The sequence below is a fragment of the Ovis aries genome, chromosome X (assembly GCF_016772045.2).
Source record: "Ovis aries strain OAR_USU_Benz2616 breed Rambouillet chromosome X, ARS-UI_Ramb_v3.0, whole genome shotgun sequence".
NCBI classification, from domain to species: Eukaryota; Metazoa; Chordata; class Mammalia; order Artiodactyla; family Bovidae; genus Ovis; species Ovis aries.
The window spans coordinates 71,521,683-71,549,011 of NC_056080.1; the positions used below are offsets into that span (position 1 = coordinate 71,521,683).

Here is a 27,329-nt window from a genome sequence, read left to right on the forward strand (position 1 = left end):
GACCACCCGGCTCGCTCTCTTTTTGTCTGGACTCGCCTTACAGCACCCATTTAAAAGTTTCTTAGTTTTGATTAAATATCATTCCCTCTGGCAAAAATATAAACAAAAACTAGATTATTATATTCACAGAAACAGCAAGAACTCTAGTATTCTGAATTCTCATTTTGAGAAAATCCAAATCTTAAACACAGAGGAACTAAGTTTTCCTGTACAAGGGCAATGATTTTAATACCTTAATCTTTGCTGGTAGTTAAGAATATTTGACAATGGCACCATAATTTTCTCAAAATAACACTTGAACAATATGTATATTTTAAAGTAAATTCTTTGTCATCAGAATATACTCTAGGCTTTACTATTTTTCTGTCTTTTGTATACATTCTCTTTTAGTATTTGAAAGGAAATATTTTCCTTACATATAACAAATGTTTGTCTAATTATCATAGAGTAGAAGTTGTGTAGAACGGAGTTAACATAAAAGACCTGAGGCTATCTTTAACAGGCCTTGCTTGTCAGGTTAGCCCTTGATTAGTGTCTAGGAACTTGGGACTTGAACTCTTTCTTTAATGATAAAAGTAGTTTACTGTGCCCAAGTTAGTACAAACAATGTTATTTGTGTTGTATACCCACTTTCCTATAAATTTCCCGTGCTTTCCTGCTTTCTGAGAGTCTGGAATCTTGGCATGGATTAGTCAGATGAAGTAGACATAACAAGTCCTCAATAAATTCTTTAGGAACTGAGTCCCTAGTCACTTACATATTGCTACATTTTCATTGTGGGGAAAGAGTGTACTCTGTGTGGCCTTTCAGAGGAGAGAGAGTGCATAAGGAAATCTGCATATAGATTCCTCCAGGCTCTGCCAGTATCTTTTCCCCTGTGTTCCAGCTTTGTATCTTTACTTTGTCACTGTCATAAACCTTAGCAATGAGTTAACAAGTATACACAGGGCTTCCCTGGTGGTTCAGTGATAAAGAATCCACCTGCCAAAGGAGAAATGGGCTCGATTGCTGGGTTGAGAAGATCACCTGGAGAAGGAAATGGAAACCCACTCCAGTATTCTTGTTTGGGAAATCCTATGGATAGAGGAGTCTGTCAGGCTAGAGTTCATGGGGTTGCAAAAGACTCAGACACGACTTGGTAACTAAACAACAGCAACAAGTATATATACTAAGTTCTATAAGTCTTTCTAGCAACTCTCCAAATTTGTGGAGTTGATCTTAGGGATCCTTGATGCAGGAAGCTTGAATTTTTTCTGATTAGCAGTTCATTTATCCACTCACCCTTCTTCCAGATGAAGTTCCAGGTCCATCTGAATCTAAATCAACCATTTCTGTATCCTAAAATTAAAAGGGAAGAGTGGGAGAAGATATTGTTATATTTAGTCTTATAAACTAGATAAACATTTACAAAGAAACAGCAAATACAATCATAATTAACTCCCTCATTGAAGCAGGCAGCAGAACAGAGGTGGGAGAAAGATTCACTCTCAACTTCAGCTGCATGCTATAATCTTTTGCTACTTCAAGAAACAAACTTCTTTTCTATAGGGAAAATAAGAATATGTATTAAAAAATAAGATTCAGTGAAGTATCACCCTGAGGGATAGATTTGTAATACAAAGAGACAAGTCCCACACACTACTACTAATCTGGTGATGGTGAAGCACAAAGGTAATGCCTAGGAGAATCTAAAAAAAAATGTTACAAATAAACTTATCTATAAAACAGAAATAGAGCTATAGGTGTAGAAAATAAACTTATGGTTACCAGGGGTAAAGGGTTGGGATAAATTGGAAGACTGGAATTAACATATACATACTACTATATACATAATAGATAACTAATAAGGATCTACTGTATAGCACAGAGAAATCTATTCACTACTCTGAAATGGCCTATATGGGAAAAGAATCTAAAAAGAGTGGGTCTACATATATGTATAACAGATTCACTTTGTTGTATACCTGAAACTAACACAACATTGTAAATCAACTATACCTTAATGAATTTTTTTTTTCAAAAAGAAGAGAAGTAGCTCACAAGCCATTAGTTTCCCTTTCTGAAGTTGCTGAATTACATTTTAGTTTAATTTTCTATTCTAACCCAGAATGCTACTCTGAGGATAGCAATATCCATCCATGATATAAACTCTCAATAAAATAGGTATAGAGGGACTGTATCTCAACATTAAAAAAAAAGGTCATATATGAAAAACCCACAACTAATTTATTGTCAATTGTAAAAAGCTGAAAACTTTTCCTCTAAGATAAGGAACAAGACACGAATGCTCACTCTTTTATTTTAATTAACATAGTATTGAAAGTCTTAGCTAGAACAATTAATCAATAAAAACAAAAATTTAAATCAAAAAGAAAAATTGATACTGTCTCTATTAGCAGATGACATTGTATTACATATAGAAAAGTCTAAATACCCTACCATAAAACTGTTAGAACTAATCAACAAATTCAGTAAAATTGCAGGATACAAAACCATCATACAAAAAATAGGTTATGTTTCTGTATACTAACAGTGGACTATCAGAAAGAAAAATTAAGAAAACAATGCCATTTATACTTACATCAAAAAGAATAAAATACTAGGAATAAATTTAACCAAGGAGTTGAAAGATCTGTACACTGAAAACTATAAGACATTGATGAAATAGAAGAATATACAAATAAATAGAAAGGTATTACATGCCACAGATATGAAAAATTAATGTTGTTAAAACATCTGTACTATTTAAAGCAATATACAGATTCAATGCAAGTCCTATCAAAATCCCAACAGTATTTTTTGCAGAAATAGAAAAACAATCCTAAAACTCATATAGAACCACAAAAAAGAATTCTAATAACCATCTTGAGTAAGAAGAATAAAGTTGGAGGCATCACACTTCCTGATACCAAACTGTATTAGAAAGTTATTATAATCAAAATGTATGGTATTAACATAAAATATATAGATCAAGGGAACAGAAAGTACACGGAAATAAACCATACATATTGGTTGATTAATGTACAACAGAGGAATCAAGAATATAAAATGAAGAAAGGATAATTTCATCAATAAATTGTGCTGAAAAAACTGGAAAAAAAATCCACCTGCAAAAGAATGAAACTGGACCCCTATCTTACACCATACATTAAACACAACTCAAAATGGATTAAAGATTTGGATATAAGACATGAAACCATAAAGCTCCTAAAAGAAAACACAGGGGTAAGCTGCTTGACACTGGTCTTGGCAATGATTTTTTTGGATTTAACAAAATCCAAAGGTAATAAAAGGCAACAAAAGCAATAAATACCTGTGGCAGATTCATGTTGATGTATGGCAAAACCAATACAATATTGTAAAGTAATTAACCTCCAATTAAAATAAATAAATTTATATTAAAAAAATTGGGACTACATCAAACTACAAAGCTCTTCACAGCAAACAATAACCATCAACAAAATGAAGGCAATATACCAAATGGGATAAAATATTTGCAAATCATATACAGGGAGTTAATACTTAAATATATAAACAACTTGATAGCAGAACACATAACCTAATGAAAGATGCACAGAGAAACTGAATAGACATTTTCACAAAGGAGACATCCAAAAGGCCAATAGGTACCTGAAAAGGTATTCAACATCTCTGATCATCAGGGAGAAGCAAATAAAAACCACAATGAAATATCACCTCTCACCTGTTAGAATGGTTATTATCAGAAAGACAAAGAAATAAGAATTGTTGACGAGGATGTGGAGAAAAGACAGCCCTTGTGCACTGTTGGTGGGAATATAAATTGGTACAGCCACTATGGGAAACAATATGGTAGTTCCTCAAAAAATTAAAAATAGAACTATTAACACCATATGATCCAGCAATTTCACTTCTGTAATAACAAGATATCAAAGGTATAAAGTTGCACTCCCGTGTTCACTGAAGCATTATTCACAATAGCCAAGATGTGGAAATAATCTGTCTGTCAACAGATAAACAGACAAAGAAAATATGGTGTATATATATACACATATACACAATGGAATATTATTCAACCATAAGAAAGAAGGTAATTCTGCCATTTGTGACAATGCAGATGGAACTTGAGGGCATTTTGCTAAGTGAAATAAGTCAGATAGAGAAAGACAAACACAGCATGGTATCACTTATATGTAGAATTTTTTTTTTAGGTCAAACTCAGAAACAGAATACAGAAAAGTTGTTGGGTAGTGGACTGATGTTGGGAGGGGCCAGGGAGAAGGTGGTAAACAGACACAAACTTCTAGCTATAAGTTGAATAAAGTCTGAGAATATAAAGATCTAAGGTAAAACATGGTGACTTTAGTTGATAACACTGTATTGTATAACTGCAATTTGTTTAAAGCGTAGAATTTAAATGTTGGAAGGAAGGGAAAGAAAAAGAAAAAATAAGCTTGCTGAATTATATTTTACTTTACTTTCCTATTCTAATCCAAGTTATGTTATTTTGAGGAGAAATTCTTGCTACATCAAATTCTGAGCAAAACGCATTTATATTAAAGGTTAGAGAAAATATCAGGTATAAGAATGATAAATTTTTTATTAGTTTCAGGAGGATAATATCTAATTGGCATATCTGAGTTGTCTTTAATATATAAATAGCATTTAACTTCAATAATACTTACAACATTTTATAGTCAAACACGTTTTTGTAAAATTGAAAAACTATTAGAGATTTACCATTCTGAGAATTAACAGTACAGAAAATATAAACATGTAAACTACCTCTGTATAATCATAGCCACTGCAATAAAATCCAGCATATTTGAGTCACTTATCTCTGGGATGAATTGTTTTCCATAAAATATTTTTGAATTGTCATTTTCCATTATTGTTTCAGCCTCTTAACCTGGTTTTTGCTTCTATCATAGCCTCTAGTCAAAAATAACTTAGTGTAAATCAGGGATATGACTGGGTGGGGAAATAAGATACATGAGGGTCTGCTGACAATACTAATTCATTTCATTAAGAAAAACTAGTTTATGTTTATAAATTTCCACAAAGGAAATCAAACAGCATTTCCTTGAAACTACTAAAAATAGAGACTTTCAAGTCTAAAATTATAAAATACTTTAATATTATATATATACATATATATATGTATGTAGTATAGAAAATTAATCCCTACTAAAATTTCCATCAACTAACCATTCATTTAAAACACAGTTTAGTGCTTTGTCCTGTTTTCAAGGGCTGGAATATAAAGGATTGATTTCTCAATACTGAAACCACTGTGTCCAAAAGGATGAATGGCCACCTCTCTCTGAACAAACACTCCAGCACCACTACACTTTTGGTATACACTATCTAAATATAGTTTAAAGAACCTAATACAAAAAGATGCAGGTGCTCAGCGAGCTTTCAGAAATCAGATTCGTTGCTAATACCCAGTTACAACACTCATGTATAATACCCAATGTACTTTAAATGACAGAAAAGGAATTAATGCCTACTGGTCATGCTGTGATTCTTACCTCCTCTGCATCAGTGCTGTTTAGTTCTTCTGCTTTAATTTTATTGTAAGTATCCAGTATATCAGTACAGCTCTGATCCCTGAGAAACAAGATAAGTTAAAATACACTTCAATAAATTTTAAAAACTCAGAAGTCAGCCTCTATAGAAGATAAAACTGCTTCTTACCCAATAAATCGAAGTAAGACATCAGTTACAATTTTGGCTGCTTTAACTATAGGACTGTCAGGCTCATTGAAAGTCCTAGCATTATGCTCAATATAGCGTACTTCCCACATTAATGCTGATATTCTCCTATGAAAGCAAAAATACCCTGTTACTTTTGGTCGATACATTCAAAGTCTATTCTAGAATTAGACAATATAGAACAACTAGGCATTTAATCATGAAACATCAAAGGTGTTCAAATATATGTTTGTGACTCAATATATCTGCGTGACTAATATGCACCAATAAAAGTATATAGTTACAGTATTTGAAGCACAGGCATGAGTTCAGAACCACTGGATTATAAACTTGGATATTAAAACCTGGAAGAGAACTGACCCATGACATTATGGTAAATAGTGATGTGACCAAATATAAAGAAACAAATAGAAACAAACAGTGCTTTGATAAAGTCAACAAAAAAATGTTTAGTTTTCCGAGAAGACCAAAAATCAAGAAGCCAGGCTGTAGAAAAGGACACATATTTTAATGCAGTTGCTGTTATGATAATAGACTACTAAAGAAATTACAGGTAATGTTATGTTATAAGATATACGCACATGGTATTATTTATAACAATTTCATGGAATAATTGTTGTTAGGACACAGTAGACTTGAGGGTGAGAGAGAGAACAAAAGCTGCCCTCCACCGTCTCCCCATAATCGCATAACTTTCAGCAAAACAGAAGAAAAAAACAACTTGATTTTTTTTTTCTTTACACATTTTGGGGCTGGTGATTAAATCTATTTAACTGCTGCCTAATTTCCCAACAGGGGATTTAAAACATGCTCAAAGACTCTGGAGCACCATAATCAGGATGAATCCACAAACCCCTTAATCTGCTTTTAATAAACTAAGAGTTAACTGTAATTATTGTTTCAATTGTGACTTGTACTAGTCATAATTTTCTCCCTGTCCATACTCCTTTTTACCCTGGAAGACTGAGAATCTCCTGAAGGAAAGGAAATCAATTGTTTCAAATTTTCAAAAGAAATTTTGAGGTGGGTCTTCTGAGTGGTTATTTTACAATATAAAAACAAAGATCTCAGTGTATCATCATGCAAAAACGAAAGCAAAAGACATAAAGCTAAAAGCTTTATAGGAAATGGTAAAAACTAAACAAACCTGTAAAAGCGATTTTCAAGTCTCCGCCTGATGGTGTTGAGGTCAGTTGGATAAGCAACTACAGTACAATACAAGGGGTAGGCACTGAGATCCACTGGAACAGCAAAGGGGCTGGCAAAATCTACAATATTTACAAAATCAGAAAAGATAGTTATAAACAACACTAACATCTCATGTTAACAAACAAAAACCACATATAAATAGGAAGTGTGGGCAATATAAAACTATATTACTAAAATGAGATGATTAAATTATGCAAAAATTAGACCAATACTATTATAATGTTATTCTTTTTATTTGGACATATTATCTATGAATCATACATGATACACTGGTTCAAATCAGATAAAAACAAGACAAAATTATTGGAGAACTTTTTTAACTTCAAATTTATGTCTTTTCTGGATAAATGCCAAATTGTCTCATGTGATATACTTCAGAAAATATAACTAGTTATGGAGCAAAACTGATTACTCCACCCACAGTCTTTACCAAAAAAATCCACCCAAAGTTAGGCTCAGAGAATAGCTAGAGAGCCAAGATGGCTCACAAAAGTAAAAGACACTTACATGCCTTCACTATTATAACCCCAGAACTGAAAAGGTTTGCAAGTCATTACTTTGACCAAGCATACAAAAATATTATTAAAACTAGAATCACTGTGCCTTTTGAGTTAGAAGTATATAGTGAAAAACTGCATTTCCTTTTACAGAACTTTAAATTCTGCTGGTTTTCCTTATTCCTTCTCATCTTCCTAACATTCTTTTCTCATCTTCTTAATATTCTTTCACATTCACCATACCCAGGGAAAGAAGGTGGTTGATTCCCTGAATAACTCGTTCACATTCCTCATCTCTGGAATGAGCCCCCCACTCTCCTTCCTGAGGTTTGTATAGCAAAGCAGTCAGTTCCTCCTGGGACACAGGAACACCAGCACCAACTTCATCTGGAAAGGCAGCTATGCATAAGGTAAAAAATCAGAAATAATTAGTTTTCAGAATAATGCTATTGCTATTCTTCTTTTAGAAAAAGTAGAATTCATTTTTTAAAAGCATATTTACTTCCTTCTGGAATTGGCTCCATATCCCAGGGGCTCATCTTTTCTCTCTCATTATTGTCCCAGCTATTAAAAAAATAACAAGATACAAATCAAATTCACATGATACTTTTACATACTAGCATAATTTGGAGGACTTCTTGGGGGTGAAATCTGGAAAGGGGCATATACTTTCTTTAAAGTATAACTTCGCTTACACAAAGAAAATGATAACCCTCTAACAGAGAAAACATGGTCCACTAATATGAAAATTAGAGAGCCCTAAACTTATTCTTAGTTCTGTTTTTTTTTTTTTTAATTCCAACCAAGCATACATTCAATGTTAAGCCAGGGTACAGAATAAAAAGTTATCACTGGAAAATTCCTTTTAGGTTAAAAACTCAATTTAATACATCACTTATTTCTGTGAGATAATCTACTTTTTTCTACCAGGTTGACTATTATAGCTTCTCCAAAAGTTTACTATTCCCTTTTGATCTACAATATGAAGACTAAAAGTCAATCTTCACAGAATAAACATGTTTCATCATTCTTAAGAAGAAAGTTTTATTTATTAGGAATCGTACAACTCTGGTATTTCATGAAGAATAGAAGTAAATGTAGACAAATAGTATCACTATATCCAAAAGTAATGCACTCACCCTTGACTAGAACTTATACCATCAAATAAAAGACTATATAAATATTCACTATTATATTCCAGCTGAAACAATCACTTTAAACACTGAATTAATTTCAGTATTCTTTATGAAATAATAGTTGTAATTCTTATCGAAAATAGAAATATTTAAGAGAAAACATAGGAACTAAGGAGGCAGAAATAAGTATTCAGTTTCTGCTTTGTTTTAGCATGCATATTGCACCAGAAAGTTTATCATCAAATTCCTTCCTTAAAAGTACTATGATTCCTTCCTTACAGGTATAGGTCTTATAAGACTAGGTAAAGCAGGGTTTATAGAAAGTCCATATAGTACCAAAGTATTTTATCAGGTGTAAAAGACCATAACTGTACTTACTGAACACTGTAACACTGGAAAGAACTATCAGGATACTCTGGTTGAAAAGGTTGCTGACTTTCTACAGTCCCAAACCACCAGGCGTCATCTATTATACTGCGGAATCTATCACCTACAATGTTTTAAAACAAATCTTAAAAGAGTGCTCTTGAGAATAATTGCTATGTTCCCAGTCTAAACTGTACATTTTGATGAATATAATAGCATCATTGTATCCAGCATTATTACAGATTTCAATCTGAGTATTCCATAGTACTCTCTTCAAGGATTTTGATTTCCAAGTGCTAATAATTATTATGAAATAAAATCACATATTACTACATATAATTTAACTTCTTTCAATTACTAGGGATCATCATTAGACAGTCTGCTTTTTGTACTGCACATGTAACACCACAGTTGTTTCTTTTTTTTTTTTTTTCCTTCCTCTTATTTTTTGTTTTACCATTTTGTTTCTAAAAATCTCTTCATACTAGTTTTGTGCCTCTAAATGGCTAAGGAATATAAAACGAACCATGTGGATAAAAATGTTTCTTTCAATTAGAAAAGATAGAAGATACTAACAGAAAAAAAAAACTACTAATAGCAGATAATTATACAGTGTTTGCTCTGTGTCTGGTACATTTTAAGTTCTTTCTACATATTATTTATCTTTCATATCAACCTTATAGGTATGTTCAGATGTGATTCCAATTTTATAGATAATGGAAGTGAGGCACAGAGAGGTTAAAATCATGCCCAAGATTAAATAGCTAGAGAAGGTGGAAGGAATAGACAGGGAGACAAGAGGAGGGGTAAAGAGAGAAAGGGAGAAAAAGGGAGAGAGGTGGAAGGAGAAAGAGAGAGAGACAAAGCCACAATCAGTAAAGGTCTGTTAAGAGCCCAAGTGTTAAGTACTCCATATGAAGGCAACTGAAACTTCAGATTTTCATTTTAATTTAGATTTGTATTCTAATAGAATAGATATTCACAGAAAAGGTTTTATAACACATACAAAGTACATACAATCACCTAAACATAACTGAAAATAAAAATTTAATTTTTCTAATTTGGCTAACAGCTTTTTCAGTCTAAAATTTCTCACTGTTAATTCAGTTTAAAAGTTACTCTGCTTCAAACAATATTTAAGTGGGAATTCTATATTTACCTATCTGCCAGTTCCTTTCTTTGGCTTCATTATAAAACTGGTGTAGCACAAGGAAGTCAATGACATCTGGCATGTCATGATACCTGAAGAGAAAATAAAGTACATGTGATTCAGTATACAGATACAACAGTATATGTCACTTTCCAAATATCCAGGGATATATATGCTTAATGTGGAGTTATTGAGCAAACTGTTGCAAACCTCAAGGTCCATACAAATGCTTTTAATTAAATTAAACCCCATGTGTTTGATCGGTTTGTCTTAAATATTTACTTATGACCTTAAATCACTATATTACTTTTATCCTATCTTGTACGACTGTTATTTCTTACATTATCCAATGTGTAAGTATATCTCCAACAAAACTAATGATGCCTAAATGTCTTGAGACAACTGATCATATACTGTGTTGGCCAAAATCTTCCTTTGGTTTTAAAGTAAAAATTAAAGGCCCATTTTTCATTTTTCACCAAGAACTTTAAGTGTATCACCATTTTGTTCCACTATCTTCTGCCATTTTTCAGGCAAATTGATAATTCCATCTTCCCAAAAGTTTTCAATTTTTTTTAACAAAAAAAATGTTTTAGATGCCTTTTACAGTATTCCAGGGAATTGAAATATCTTCCATTCAGGTAATTTTGTAAAGACAGAAATAAATGGACATCTGAAGGTGCAATGTCTGGTGAATATAGTGGATGAATCAGAACTGTCCTGCCAAGCTGTAACAGTTTTTGCCTGGTCGTCAATGGAACATGTGGTCTTGAGTTATCCTGATGGAAAATTATGCATTTTCTGCTGATTAATTCTGGAAGCTTTCTGTCACGTGCTGCTTTCAGTTGGTCTAATTGGAAGTAGTACCTGTTGGAATTAATTATTTGGTTTTCTGGAAGGAGCTCATAATTCCCTTCCAATTCCACTATATGTACATCACCTTCCTTGGAATGAAGACCAGCCTTTGGTGTGGTTGTGTGATAGTTTATTTCACTTGCCCCATGATCTCTTCCATTCCACATTATTGTACAGTATCCATTTTTCATCATCTGTCCCAATTTGTTTTAAAAATGGAGCATTTTTTCCTTGTTTCAGTAGAGAATCACATACAGAAGTACAGTCAAGATGATTTTTTTCGCTTATGTGGAACCCAAACATCAGAGTGATTAACATTACCAAGCTGGTGCAAACAATTTTCAACACTTGATTTGGATATTTTGAGAATGTCTGCTACTTCCTCTGTGTATAACTTTGATTGTTCTCAGTTAATGTCTCAATTTGATCACTATCAACTTCAACTGGTCTAACTGACCATAGAGCATTGTCCAGCAAGAAATCTTCAAAACAAAACTTCACAAACCACATTTGATATGTTTGATCAGTCACAACACCTTCTCCATATATTGCACAAATCATTTTTTTGCATCTCAGTTGTTTTTACCTTTCTTGAAACAATAAAGTATCATATGCCAAAAATGTTCCTCTTTTTCTTCCATCTTCAATATTATAATGGCTACACAAAAATTCACCAGTTTTATTTTTTTTAAATGCTCACTGATATGACAGCTGTCACAATACAACCTAAAAAAACCATTCTGAATGAAGTTAAAGACAATGAGAGTCATCTTATGGGGGGGAAAAAAAAAAGAACTCTGGCTATCCCAATAAAAGAATCAAGTCATTAGCCACTGTAGTTGTTGATCTACAGTTCACCCTGAAAGGAATTCAAGATGAAGCATTCTGTGTTTTGGATATATGGACTCTTAGATAGTTAAGATGCCTATGTAAGGAAGAATTTCAATGACCCTGCACTCTTGCATCTTTCCATATATAGAACACTAAAATCACTGAGATATTTGATCCTTGTGACTACCAATAACTAGCAATATGCATGCCTGACTACATGTATTTCCCAGCCAAAAAAATTTCAAATGTACCCTGGCTCTGCTCCTGCTACCTCTTGAGAACATCTTGTCAGAGTTGTCTAAGGCTATCTCCCAGACTATAGTCCTCAGCAAGCTCCCAAATAAAACTGAAACCCATAGGTCTCATGTTGTATGTTTTTATTTCAGTTGATCTATCTATCTATCTATATATCTACCTATCTGTCTATCTATATCTATATCGTGTGCATGCTAAGTTGCTTCAGTCATGTCCGACTCTTTGTGACCCTATTAAGTGGAAAAACAAAACAAGAATTGAACATTAAACCATGGTCTTTAAAACTCTAAAGCCCGTAGTGCTGTCATGTTTTCTTTATCATCAGGAATACATGTCAGGAATTAAAATACATACACACACACACACACACACACACACACACGAGCCAGCACAGATACTCACTTAATGGAAAAAGATTCTCCAGTCATTTTGCCTGAAATGGGGTCCAGAAATGCAAGCTTCAAGCAGCATAGTGTAGGTGGTCCAACCTCATATTTGATTCCTACAATCTTAACAAACTCTTGTTCCTATTCATGAGAATACCAAAAAATTATTAATTTCAATATAAGTAATTGCTTAACATTTGCATATTATTTCATTATTATTTGAACAATTTAAAAATTATTTGAAATGTATTGTAAATCAACTATACTCCATTAAAATGTTTAAAATTATCTGATAAATTTTATTTTAAAATTATTAAATTTTAAAATTATCTGAATACCCACCAGATTTGAGGCATTCCACTAAGCGTTAAAGGTAATAAGACATGGCTCTTGACCCCTTAACAGCAATTTGTAGTTTAGTGCATGGCTCTAAACCAAGGATAAGCAGAAGAATCCCCTTGGTAATCTTTTTAAAATTCAAGTCCCTATTTACTACTATGGAACTGAGTTCACTATATCTAGGGTAAAGCTCAGTCATATGTATTTTGAACAAACTCCTAGGTTTTCCTCTGGAGAGTTAAGAAGTTTTCTGCTGGTTAAGAATCACTCCTCTAGTCACTACTTGGTGTGAAATCTTTGTGGCCATCCCCTCGCCTCCTCAATTCCTACAGAACCCTACAAGTTTCATTCATGCATTGAGTACATCTTAATCCACATTGGCTAGGCGGGTGTACAGACTGGCAATGCCTATTGGGAGCTCTATTGCTTGGAACATGGCATCTAGCCTGATGGCCAGATGTCAAGTGATATGACCACTGGAGGAGGAAAAGACTCCTTCAACACCTTGTTCAGTGAGACAGACACTGGCAAGTATGTGCCCAAGGCAGTGTTTGTAGACCTGGAACCCACGGTCACTGATGAAGTTGGTACTAGCACCCTCCGCCAGTTCCTCCACACAAAGAAGCTCATCAGGGCAAGGAAGATGCTGCCAATAATTATGTTCACAGTCACCACATGATTGGCAAGAAGATCATTGGCCTTGTCTTGGACTGAATTCAGAAACTGGCTGACCAATACACAGGTCTTTAGGGCTTCTTGCTTTTCCACAGCTGTGGTGGGGGAACTGGTTCTGGGTTTACCTTCGTGCCATTGGAACATCTCTCTGTCAATTATGGCAAGAAGTCCATGCTGGAGTTCTCCATTTACCCAGCCCCCAGGTTTTCATAGCTATAGTTCAACCCTACAACTCCACCCTCACCAATCACACCACTCTGGAGCACTCTGTATCCTCATGATAGACAATGAGGCCATCTATGACATCTGTCATAGAAATCCCGATATTGAGTGCCCAATCTATACTAGTCTTAACTGTCTCAAAGCCAACAAGTAGTGTCTTCCATCATTAGTTCCCTGAGATCTGATCGAGCCCTGAATGTAGATATGACAGAATTACAGACCAACCTGGTACCCTACCCCTGCATCCACTTCCCTCTGGCCACATATGCTCCTGCCATCTCTGGTGAGAAAGCCTAAAATGAACAGCTTTCTGTAGCAGAGATCACCAATGCTTGCTTTGAGCCAGCCAACCAGATGGTGAAATGTAACCCTCACCAAGCTAAATACATGGCTTGCTACCTGCTGTACCATGGTGACATGATTCCAAAAGATATCAGTGCCACCACTGCCACAATCAAGACCAAGTGCAGCATCCAGTTTGTGGACCAGTGCCCCAATGGATTCAAAGTTGGCATTAATTATCAGTCTCCCACTGTGCTACCTGGTGGAGATCAAGCCAAAGTACAATGAGCTTTGCGCATACTGAGGCCTGGGCTCACCTGGATCACAAATTTGACCTGATATATGCCAAGTTTGCCTTTGTTCACTGGTATGTAGGTGAGGACATGGAGAAAGAAGAGTTTTCTGAGGGTCATGAGGACATGGATGCCTTTGAGAAGGATTATGAGGAGGTTGAAGTGCATAGGACTGAGGGAGAGGATGAGGTTAGAAAATATTAACCTGTCTATTACAACTTTAAACTCTTGGGATTGTCTAATTTGTGTTCTGTGGAGCTGCCCAATGCAGCCCTATCTTGTCAATAATATTAAATTCTATTGATAACTCTATTTAAAAAATAATTCCTCTAGCAGAAATACAGTCTGTAATTAGGCAGATGGACATACTATGTATATGTTTGGGAAAAGGACTTACAATTTTGAGTGCTACAATATTATTTTAAATACCATCCTTAAATACTGTTATTAGTCACATTTAATGATGACAAAACAGAGCCTCATGGGTACAGTGATGTTTTTAGAGTTACACACTTGTATATAGCAGAGCTGGGATTGAAATTCAGATCTTATTCCAAAGTCCAGGGTCTTATACCACAAATAAGTTGACTTCTAAAATTTACTATAACCACAGGGTTAGAATTTAAAATAAGAAATCACACAGGCTCAGTGAACTGCTGCTGGATGCCCAGTAGTCCAGGCTGAGCACTAGGAAATGGCCTTCCTTGGGAGTCAGTGTGGTCCTGACCCCACCACGACCTTGGTGACCCGAGGCATTTGACTTACAGGCACTGGGTCCAATGCAACTTAGTCTGAGTATGTGGCTCCATGAGTCTTTGGGCTCTGGGCTACGAAGACAAACCCCACACATCCCGGTGACAGAAACACCCCATGAGGGCCTGTCCTCTCCTCCTGGTTAGTATTTATTTCAGCACTTTGTTAATGTGGTTGTTTTATTTTCTACCTATTGCACTGTTGTGACTTGTTCACCATTATTTTTGTACAAATAAAAGCTTTGTTACAGAAATCAGCATCAGTTCAGTTCAGTCGCTCAGTCGTGTTCGACTATTTGTGATCCCATGAATCGCAGCACGCCAGGCCTCCCTGTCCATCACCATCTCCCGGAGTTCATTCACTGATGTCCATCGAGTCCGTGATGCCATCCAGCCATCTCATCCTCGGTCATCCCCTTCTCCTCCTGCCCCCAATCCCTCCCAGCATCCGAGTATTTTCCAATGAGTCAACTCTTCGCATGAGGTGGCCAAAGGACTGGAGCTTCAGCTTTAGCATCAGTCCTTCCAAAGAAATCCCAGGGCTGATCTCCTTCAGAATGGACTGGTTGGATCTCCTTACAGTCCAAGGGACTCTCAAGAGTCTTCTCCAACACCACAGTTCAAAAGCATCAGTTCTTTGACGCTCAGCCTTCTTCACAGTCCCACTCTCACATCCATACATGACCACAGGAAAAACCACAGCCTTGAATAGATGGACCTTAGTCAGCAAAGTAATGTCTCTGCTTTTGAATATACTATCTAGGTTGCTCATAACTTTTCTTCCAAGGAGTAAGCATCTTTTAATTTCATGGCTGCAGTCACCATCTGCAGTGATTTTGTAGCCCCTCAAAATAAAGTCTGACACTGTTTCCACATCTATTTCCCATGAAGTGATGGGACTGGATGCTATGATCTTAATTTTCTGAATGTTGAGCTTTAAGCCAACTTGTTCACTCTCCTCTTTCACTTTCATCAAGGGGCTTTTTAGCTCCTCTTCACTTTCTGCCATAAGGGTGGTGTCATCTGCATATTTCTCCCAGCAATCTTGATTCCAGCTTGTGTTTCTTCCAGTCCAGCGTTTCTCATGATGTATTCTGCATATCAGTTAAATAAGCAGGGTGACAATATACAGCCTTGATGTACTCCTTTTCCTATTTGGAACCAGTCTGTTGTTCCCTGTCCAGTTCTAACTGTTGCTTCCTGATCTGCACACAGATTTCTCAAGAGGCAGATCAGGTGGTCTGGTATTCCCATCTGTCTCAGAATTTTCCACAGTTTATTGTGATCCACACAGTCAAAGGCTTTGGCGTAGTCAATAAAGCAGAAATAGATGTTTTTCTGGAATTTTTAGAAGTGCCTAAATCTTTATTTCAATAAATATACACATTCTCTCTTCTATCCTTCCTGTTAAGCATCATTACAAAACAACTAAAGAATGTGCTAATCATTGGACAATTGCACTCATCTTCCATACTAGTAAGGTCATGCTTAAAATCTTGCATGCCAGGCTTCAGGATTATGTGACTCAAGAACTTCCAGATGTTCAAGCTGGATTTAGAAAAGGAAGAGGAACCAGAGACCAAATTGCCAACATTCACTGGATTATAGAGAAAGGCAGGGAATTACAAAAAAAAAAATCTACCTCTGTTTCAATGACTATGCCAAATCTTTTGACTGTGTGAATCGTAATAAACTGTGGAAAGCTCTTAAAGAAATGGGAATACCAAACCATCTCACCTGTCTCCTGAGAAACCTGTATGTGTGTCAAGAAGCAACAATTAGAACCCTGTATGGAACAGCTGATAGGGTCAAGATTGAGAAAGGATTACAACAGGGCTGTCTGCTGTTACCCTGTTGGCATAATCTATATGCTGAGTACATCATGAGAAATATCAGGCTGGATGAGTTATAAGCTGGAGTCAAGATGGGCAGGAGAAACATCAACAAACTCAGATATGCAGATGATACCACTCTAATGGCAGAAAGTGAAGAGAAACTAATGAGCCTCTTGATGAGGGTGAAGGAGGAGAGTGGAAGAGCTGGCTTAAAACTAAATATTAAAAAAAACTAAGATCATAGCATCCAGCCCCACTACTTCATGGCAAATATAGAGGGAAAGGTAGAAGTAGTGACAGATTTCCCCTTCTTGGGCTCTTAAATGATTGCAGATGATGACTGCAGCCATGAAATCAGAAGAAATTTGCCCCTTGACAGGAAAGCTATGACAAACCTAGACAGTATGTTGAAAAGCAGAGACATTACTCTGCTAACAAAGGTCCGTACAGTCAAGGCTATGATCTTCTCAGTGGTCATGTACAGTTATGAGAGCTGGACCATAAAGAAAGTGGAGCACTGAAAAACTGATGCCTTTGAACTACAGTGCTGGAGAAGACTCCTGAGAGTCCCATGGACAGCAAGGAGATCAAACAAGTCAATCTTAAGGGAAGTCAACCCTGAATACTCATTGGAAGGACTGATGCTGAAGTTGAAATTCCACTATTTTGGTCATCTGATGTGAATAGCTGTCTCACTGGAAAAGTCCCTGATGCTGGGAAAAATCAAGAGCAGAATGAAAAGAGGTCATCAGAGGATGAGATGGTTGGACGGCATCACCAACGCAATGGATATGAACTTGGGCAAACTCTGGGAGATGGTGAGGGATAGAGAGCCCTGGCATGCTGCCATCATCCATGAGGTCACAAAGAGTTGGATACAACTGGGTGACAGGACAACAATAACCACAAAGGTATGAGTTTCTTAGGATTTATGATATTTACTATATCCTAAAGCTGCCAGAATCTTGAGGGTGTCTGTAGTCCATGCATGCAGTCAATTTACAGAGCCTCCAGAAAGCACAAAGCTGCTAAGGAAAATATCCACACCATGGAACTACTGCACTGCTTGAAGTACATAGTATACACCAGAGAACCTGAAGCTTGAAGGAAATTAGGTCAAAAAAGACAACAAGTGGCACACAAATTCCAGGAAACAAAATGCGGCCCACAGGATTCAGCTGTACAGGAGCATGGTACATCACCTTATCCTGGACATACAATCAACACTGAACTATCCAGAAACTGAGAATAAGCATACAGGAAAGTAACTTAATTCCAAGATACTTCAGTACATAGCTTATTAATTTGGCAAACTTACCCTGAGATCCATTTTATTCCACGGCTGTTTTTGTAAATTAACGCTGTATGTTTTTGATTTTCTTACAGCCCGTACATAAGCTTCATGTCCTTGCCTAAAATATATAAGCTAAAACAAAAAAGAATGAGTTATTAAACAGCAGCATCCCATTTAGCCACTCTATACATCCCAATATATTCCCACAAATGTCCTCTTCGATTAACAAAATATGTAATCATAATTTTGAAAAAAAATTATACAATAAAGTTACTTGTCAGTGTTAAATAATGTTCATTCAGTACTTATACCTATGCAGCCCTGCACTAAACACTGCATAATAAAAACAGAGAGAAAGTGAAAGTTGCTCAGTCATGTCCAACTCTTTGAAACCCCATGGACTATAAAGTCCATGGAATTCTCTAGGCCAGAATACTGGAGGGGGTAGCATTTCCCTTCTCCAGGAGATCTTTCCTACCAGGTATTGAACCCAGGTCTCCTGCATTTCAGGTAGACTCTTTACCAGCTGAGCCACCAGAGAAGCCCAAGAGTACTGGAGTGGGTAGCCTATCCCTTCTCCAGGGAATCTTCCCAACCCAGGAATTGAACTGGGGTCTCCTGCATTGCAGGTGGATTCTTTACCAACTGAGCTTTTAGGGAAGCCCCAAAACACAGTTCTCCTCCACAGATTTCTGAAGAAACAGACTAATGGCTGTACTAGTTTGCATTTCTACCAACAGTGTAGGAGGGTTCCCTTTTCTTCACACCCTCTCCAGCATTTATTGCTTGCAGATTTTTGGATCGCAGCCATTCTGACTGGTGTGAAGTGGTACCTCATTGTGGTTTTGATTTGCATTTCTCTGATAATGAGTGATGTTGAGCATCTTTTCATGTGTTTGTTAGCCATCCGTATGTCTTCTTTGGAGAAATGTCTACTTAGTTCTTTGGCCCATTTTTTGATTGGGTCATTTATTTTTCTGGAATTGAGCTGCATAAGTTGCTTGTATATTTTTGAGATTAGTCACAGCACTGTTTATAATAGCCAGGACATGGAAACAACCTAGATGTCCATCAGCAGATGAATGGATAAGAAAGCTGTGGTACATATACACAATGGAGTATTACTCAACCGTTAAAAAGAATTCATTTGAATCAGTTCTGATGAGATGGATGAAACTGGAGCCGATTATACAGAGTGAAGTAAGCCAGAAAGAAAAACACCAATACAGTATACTAACACATATATATGGAATTTAGAAAGATGGCAATGACGACCCTGTATGCAAGACAGGAAAAAGACACAGATGTGTATAACGGACTTTTGGACTCAGAGGGAGAGGGAGAGGGTGGGATGATTTGGGAGAATGGCATTCTAACATGTATACTATCATGTAAGAATTGAATCGCCAGTCTATGTCTGACGCAGGATACAGCATGCTTGGGGCTGGTGCATGGGGATGACCCACAGAGATGTTATGGGAGGTGGGAGGGGGGTGCATGTTTGGGAACACATGTAAGAATTAAAGATTTTAAAATTAAAAAAATTAAAAACTAAAAAAAAAGAAACAGACTAATGACAAATGTACGCAAAAGCAGTCATCTTTTTAAATAATATATTTCAAACTATAATTGACATTCTAAAACATCAACATCTTAATAGTGAGCCTATGTATGTATGTGAACATATACATTTGTTGTTGCTGTTTAGTTGCTAAGTCTTGTCTGATTCCTTTGCCATCCCCTGGACTGTAGCCCACCAGGCTTCTCTCTCCATGCAATCTTCCTGGCAAGAATACTGAAGTAAGTTGCCATTTTTTCCTCCAAGGAATCTTCCCAACTTGGGGACTGAACCTGTGTCTCTTTTGTCTTCTGCACTGACACAGGGGGAGTTCTTTACCACTGAGCCACCTAGGAAGTGTGTGTATATATATATACACCAGTATATGTGTGTGTGTTTGTTAGTCATTCAGCTATGTCCAACTCTTTGCGATCCCATGGTTTGTAGCCATGGGATCAGGCTCCTCTGTCCATGGAATTCTCCAGGCAGGAATACTAGAGTGGAAAAAATAGAAAGAGAAAAGGAAACATTGCAACAAAAAGAATAAAATACTTAGGAATAAAGGTACCTATACGTGAACTGTGAACTTCCTGATCTTCAAGCTGGTTTTAGAAAAGGCAGAGGAACCAGAGATCAAATTGCCAACATCCACTGGATCATGGAAAAAGCAAGACAGTTCCAGAAAAACATCTATTTCTGCTTTATTGACTATGCCAAAGCCTTTGACTGTGTGGATCACAATAAACTGTGGAAAATTCTGAGACAGATGGGAATACCAGACCACCTTATCTGCCTCCTGAGAAATCTGTATGCAGGTCAGGAAGCAACAGTTAGAACTGGACAGGGAACAACAGACTGGTTCCAAATAGGAAAAGGAGTACGTCAAGGCTGTATATTGTCACTCTGCTTATTTAACTGATATGCAGAATACATCATGAGAAACGCTGGACTGGAAGAAACACAAGCTGGAATCAAGATTGCTGGGAGAAATATCAATAACCTCAGATATGCAGATGACACCACCCTTATGGCAGAAAGTGAAGAGGAACTAAAAAGCCTCTTGATGAAAGTGAAAGAGGAGAGTGAACAAGTTGGCTTAAAGCTCAACATTCAGAAAACTAAGATCATCCCACTTCATGGGAAATAGATGGGGAAACAGTGGAAACAGTGTCAGACTTTATTTTTGGGGGCTCCAAAATCACTGCAGATGGTGACTGCAGCCATGAAATTAAAAGATGCTTACTTCTTGGAAGAAAATTTATGACCATCCTAGATAGCATATTCAAAAGCAGAGACATTACTTTGCTGACTAAGGTCCATCTAGTCAAGGCTATGGTTTTCCCAGTGGTCATGTATGGATGTGAGAGTTGGACTGTGAAGAAGGCTGAGCACTGAAGAATCGATGCTTTTGAACGGTGGTGTTGGAGAAGACTCTTGAGAGTCCCTTGGACTGCCAGGAGATCCAACCAGTCCATTCTGAAGGAGATCAGCCCTGGGATTTCTTTGGAAGGAATGATGCTAAAGCTGAAACTCCAGTACTTTGGCCACCTCATTGGAAAATACTCGGATGCTGGGAGGGATTGGGGGCAGGAGGAGAAGGGGACGACCAAGGATGAGATGGCTGGAAGGCCTCACTGACTCGATGGACGTGAGTCTGAGTGAACTCTGGGAGTTGGTGATGGACAGGGAGGCCTGGCGTGCTGCAATTCATGGGGTCACAAAGAGTTGGATACGACTGAGCGACTGAACTGAACTGAAAGAAACAAAAGATGATTAAAGAAAGAAATGAAAGAAATCAAAGATGGCACTAATAGAGAAATATACCATGTTTGTGGATTGGAAGAACCAATATAGTGAAAATGAATATACTATACAGAGCAATCTATAGTTTCAATGCAATTGCTATCAAGCTACCAATAGTATTTTTCATAGAACTACAACAAATAATTTCACAATTTGTATGGAAACACAAACAACTTTCAAGAGCCAAAGCAATCTTGAGAAAAAAGAATGGAACTGGAAGAATCAAGCTTTCCGACTTCAGACTATATGACAAACATACAGTCATCAAGACAGTATGGTACTGGCACAAAGGCAGGGCTATAGATCAATGGAACAAAATAGAAAGCCCAGAGAGAAATCCGTGCACCTATGGACACCTTATCTTTGACAAAGGAGGGGAAAACATACAATGCAGAAAAGACAATCTCTTTAACAAGTGCTGCTGGGAAAACTGGTCAACCATGTATAAAAGAATGAAACTAGAACACTAACATCATACACAAAAATAAACTCAAAACGGAGTAAAGATCTAAATGTAAGGCCAGAAACTATGAAACTCCTAGAGGAAAACATAGGCAGAACACTCTCTGATATGAATCACAGCAAGATCCTCTATGACCCACCTCCCAGAGTAATGGAAATAAAAACAAAAATAAACAAATGGGACCTAATTAAACTTAAAATCTTTTTCAAAACAAAGGAAACCATAAGCAAGGTGAAAAGACAGCCTTCAGGATGGGACATATAGTAAATGAAACAACTGACAAAGAATTAATCTCTAAAATATACAAGCAGCTCATGCAGCTCAATACCAGAAAAACAAACAGCCCAATCAAAAAGTGGGAAAATGACCTAAACAGGCATTTCTCCAAAGAACACATACAGATGGCTAAAAAACACATGAAAAGATGCTCAACATCACTCATTATTAGAGAAATGTAAATCAAAACCACAATGAGGTATCATCTCATGCTGGTCAGAATGGCCACCATCAAAAAGTCTACAAGCAATAAATGCTGGAGAGGGTGTGGAGAAAAAGGAAGCCTCCTACACTGTTGGTGAGAATGCAAAGTGGCACAGCCAATATAGAGAACAGCATGGAGATTCCTTAAAAAACTGGAAACAGAACTGCCATATGACCCAGCAATTCCATTGCTGGGCATACACATCAAGAAAACAAGAACTGAAAGAGACACACATACCCCAATGTTCATTGCAGCAATATTTACAATAGCTAGAACATGGAAAGCAACCTAGATGTCCATTAGCAGACGAATGGATAAGGAAGTTGTACATACATATACACAATGGAATATTACTCAGCTATAAAAAATAACACATTTGAGTCAGTTCTAATGAGGTGGATGAGACTGGAGCCTATTATACAGAGTGAAGTAAGTCAGATAAGAGAAACACCAATACAGTATATTAGCATACATATATGGAATTTAGAAAGATGGTTGGAACGATCCTATATGCTAGGCAGCAAAAGAGACAGAGAGGTAAAGAACAGACTTTTGGACTATATGGGAAAAGGCGAGGGTGGGATGATATGATAGAATAGCATTGAACATGTATATTATAATATTGACCAGTGCACATTTGATTCATGAAGCAGAGCACGCAAAGCTTGTGCTCTGGGACAATCCAGAGGGATAGGGTGAGAAGGAAGGTGGAAGGGGGGTTCAGGATGGTGGGACACATGTGCACCTGTGGCTGATTCATGTTGTTATATGGCAAAAACCACCATAATATTGTAAAGTAATTATTCCCCAATTAAAAATTATTAAAAAAAAAAAAGAATACTAGTGTGGGTAGCTATTCCCTTCTCCAGGGGATCTTTCCAACCCAGGGATTGAACCAGGGTCTCCTGGACTGTAGGCAGAATTTTTTTTACCATCTGAGCCACCTGAGAAGCCTGTCTGTGTGTGTATATGTCACAGTCTACTGCTAAATACAGTAATTTCCCAATTAAAATTGTTCTTTTTCAAAAATTAACATCAGAACTGGCATAGTATGAAAGAAAAATTAATCCAAGTGTTTGGTAAAACCCTTCGCCTCCTTAAGACAGCATTCACTATTATATAGATTCATTTAAAAAGTTTCTTTCCCACAATAATTCTTTTTTCAACCTCACACCCTACTGACAGGTTTGAATCACCTCCCAACCACAAAAGTCTTAGTTTCTTTTAAAGCTAGGAATAGTAGATCTGACTAAACAATCAGCTAACATTTCACAAGTGAGTGCCACCCTGGATACAGCTTATTGTCCCAAGCATGTGCCCACCAGGGTAGAACAATGCCAGAGTGAATGGCCTTGCACAGTATTGGTCCTCAGATACCCCTGGGGGCACTCTGTACCCGAGAAGCTAAAGATCAACTTGCATGTAGAATAAATTATTAGTTCTACCCTTCTTGTACATGTAGCTACTCCCTAATAGCAGACCCATTTTGGAGGATTTTTTCCCACTCCATTGATTTATTATTACTCCAAACACCTCACAATCATTACACAGAGGCAACTCTAGGGACAAGGAAAGAGTCAGGAGACCTGATTGCTGTTTGTGCTACCTTTATAGGCCATGTGACTCTGGTCTTTCACATGCTCACCTATCAAATGAAGGGAACATTCTGCTGCCAGGTGTGTTTTAAAGATTAATAACAAGAGACAGAGAAGCATGCTTCAGGTATAATCCTAAATGCCTTATAAATATCCATTAATTTAATCCTTCTCAGAACCCTATAAGATAGATACCTTTTATCCCCATTGTACAGTTGAGGAAACTAGGGCACAGATAGGTTAAATAATTAGTCAAAAATTGGTCAGAATCTTGTGTTTCATGAGCCTCAATGTTCACTGCAGCACAATTTACAATAGTCAGAACATGGAAGCAAACTAAATGCCCATCAACAGTGGAATGGATTAAGATGTGGTACATATATCCAATGGAATATTAATCATGTATAAAAAAGAATGAAATAACACCATTTGCAGCAACATGTATGAACCTAGAGATTATACTTAGTGAAGTAAGTCAAACAGAAAGGCAAATATATCACTTATTTGTGGAATCTAAAAAAGATACAAATGAACTTATTTACAAAACAGAAGTAAATTCACAGATACAGAAAACAAACTTATGGTTATCAGGGATAAGGAGGAAATGGATAAATTGGGAGATCAGGACTGACATATACATATACTATATATAATATAGATAACTAATAAGAACCTGCTGCATAGCACAGGAAATACTACTCAGTATTCTGTAATAGCCTATACGTAAAAAGAATCTGACAAAAAAGTGGATATATGTATAACTGATTCACTTTGCTGTACACTTGAAGCTAACACAACATTGTAAATCAACTATACTCCAATAAAGATTTTTAAAAAATTTTTTAAAAAAAACATGTTTTCTACAATAATTTTAAAGTGGTGGTAGAGATAAATAGCAAAAAGTAACACAAAAAATACCATACTATGGAGATTTCTAAAATACTCTGACATATATCTATCAACACTGTCTAAGTCAGGATTTCTAATAGTTAAAAATACAGATAAAATTTTTAAAGGTTTAAAATTAGTATACAAACAGAGGGGCTTCCCTGGTGGATCAGATGGTAAAGAATCTGCCTACAATGCCAGAACTCAGGTTCAATCCCTGGGTCAGGAAGATGCCCTGGAGAAGGGAATGGCCACCTACTCCAATATTTTTGCCTGGAGAATTCCATGGAAAGCAGAGCCTGGAAGGCTATAGTCCATGGAGTCACAAAGAGAGAGACACAACTGAATGACTAACACACATGCACACATAAACACAACCGGAGTGGTTAAGAAAAAAATTCATTACTATGCTTACCAATAACATGATAAGTATGTTATTCAGTTACCCTTTATTATTTATTTCAGTACTCAACAAATATTGAACAAATATGTATGTTTGTACAGGGCACATAATCAAAATAAAATCTTTTCCCTCAAGGATATGGACAGATATGTAGATATACAATGCATGGCAGAAAGTAATATGTATCATGAGAGATAATTTAGATGGAAAAGTTCATGAAGAAGGAGTGGAAGCAAAAGAAAAGTAGGGATAACACGCAGAAGAAGTTGGTATTTAAGTTAAACCTTCAAAAATGAGCACTTTGAAAGGTAATGATGTGTGGGTAGGAATATTCCAGGCAAAATAATGAAGACTTAACATTTAAAAAGTAATGCTGTCATCAAGAGAATGATTATATAAAAAGTATATTTCTGCCTTTATGAGTTCTTTAAAAACATTCTTTAATTGACACATTTCATTGTCTGATTCGCTTATACAGCTTTCCAATTACCTGAACAACTGTCATTACCTGATACACATTAATCTTGAAACATATAAGCAAGTGCTAAGTTTAATAAAATAGAAGGAAAGGTAAATACATTCCTATAAAAGAGAAAGGAGTCTCAGATCACAGAGTATACAGATCCTTATTCTGTTCTAAGATTAATTCAAAAAGATTTCTCTTAAGCTCCCATATAAAAGGCAATAAATACAAGAAATTTGATTTTAGATATGCCCCTAAAAAGCTCTTCTAACTTTTTTCATATAACATTCCTTCAGAGCATGTTTTACTAAAATAACCGCACAAATATTTGCTCAAAAGTCCAACACATATAAAAAAAACACACTTAGACAAGGAGACATTTTAATAAAATCAACACATAGGCAGCAAGTAATGGCTTAATTGTAAGGTTACTCCACAGCTGTCTCTCAAAGTACCCATAAAAGACAATTATAGAAATGTTTGGTGAAATTGTCATATGGCCCAAGACATTTAGAACCATTTCCATGGTTTTGCTCCTTCTTTGTTACAATGATAATACTGCATTCCTACTATCTCTCTTAAGTTGAAAACTGTGGGTAAACATTTAATGATTCAAAAATGAATGATTAGTCAATGTATCAGAAACCATACAAGTCAACTAGGGCTCAAAATATAATAATGCTACCATAATTTTTATGAGAAAATCAAATTTTGTCACTGTATAGAATTTAAATCAATTTTTGACTGACCAATCATAAATACGGCTGTTACTCAATCACTGTTTCAGTAGGAAGGCCTTGCTTGTGAAATGACATTCTCCTGAGCACCAAAAGGGGTGATTATCTGCTCTAATATTTTCTATCAGGTTGACTATCAGCTTCTTTAAAAAAAAATATTAGGACTTAATTAGGATTCAAAACACACTGACAATGAAAAATCAGAAAGAAAAATTAAGGAGTCAATCCCATTCAGCACTGGAACAAAAAGAATAAAATATTTAGGAATAAACCTACCTAAGGAGACAAAAGAACTGTATACTGAAAACTATAAGACACTGATGAAATAAATCAAAGACAACATAAACAGATGGAGAGATACTCCATGTTTCTGGGCTGGAAGAATCACTATTGTGAAAATGACTATAGTACCAAATGCAATCTACAGATTCAATGTGATCCCTACCAAATTACCAATGGCATTTTTTACAGACCTAGAACAAAAAAAAAAACCTCACAATTCATATGGAAACACAAGAGATCCTGAACAGCCAAAGCAATCTTGAAAAAGAAGAATGGAGCTGGAGGAATCAACCTTCCTTACTTCAGACACTACCCCAAAGCTACAGCCGTCAAGACAGTACAGTACTGGCACAAAAACAGAAATACAGACCAATAGAAAAAGATAGAAAGCCCAGAGATAAGCCCATGCACCTATGGGTACCTTATTTTTGACAAAGGAGGCATGAATATACAATGGGACAAAGATAGCCTCTTCAGTGAGTGGTGCTGGGAAAACTGGACAGCTATTTGTAAAAGAGTGAAGTTAGAACACTTCTTAACACCATACACAAAGATAAATTCAAAATGGATTAAAGACCTAAA

General features: G+C 36.3%; 1 protein-coding gene and 1 pseudogene across 4 annotated transcripts in view; one reads left to right on the forward strand and one right to left on the reverse strand.

The window, feature by feature from the left end:
- BRWD3 (bromodomain and WD repeat domain containing 3) overlaps positions 1 to 27,329 on the reverse strand; it is a 163,616-nt gene that overhangs the window by 40,127 nt on the left and 96,160 nt on the right. For all 4 annotated transcript variants that reach the window (XM_042242418.2, XM_004022220.5, XM_042242416.1 and 1 more), the window contains 10 exons: positions 18,099 to 18,206; positions 12,399 to 12,523; positions 10,065 to 10,147; positions 8,918 to 9,029; positions 7,906 to 7,967; positions 7,647 to 7,802; positions 6,845 to 6,965; positions 5,680 to 5,805; positions 5,514 to 5,592; positions 1,282 to 1,338 (listed from right to left, as the gene is read on the reverse strand). In XM_042242418.2, the coding sequence (XP_042098352.1) occupies positions 1,282 to 1,338; positions 5,514 to 5,592; positions 5,680 to 5,805; positions 6,845 to 6,965; positions 7,647 to 7,802; positions 7,906 to 7,967; positions 8,918 to 9,029; positions 10,065 to 10,147; positions 12,399 to 12,523; positions 18,099 to 18,206 (1,029 nt within the window). The remainder of the gene's footprint in view (positions 1 to 1,281; positions 1,339 to 5,513; positions 5,593 to 5,679; positions 5,806 to 6,844; positions 6,966 to 7,646; positions 7,803 to 7,905; positions 7,968 to 8,917; positions 9,030 to 10,064; positions 10,148 to 12,398; positions 12,524 to 18,098; positions 18,207 to 27,329) is intronic.
- LOC105605518 (tubulin alpha-1C chain-like) lies at positions 13,077 to 14,397 on the forward strand (annotated as a pseudogene).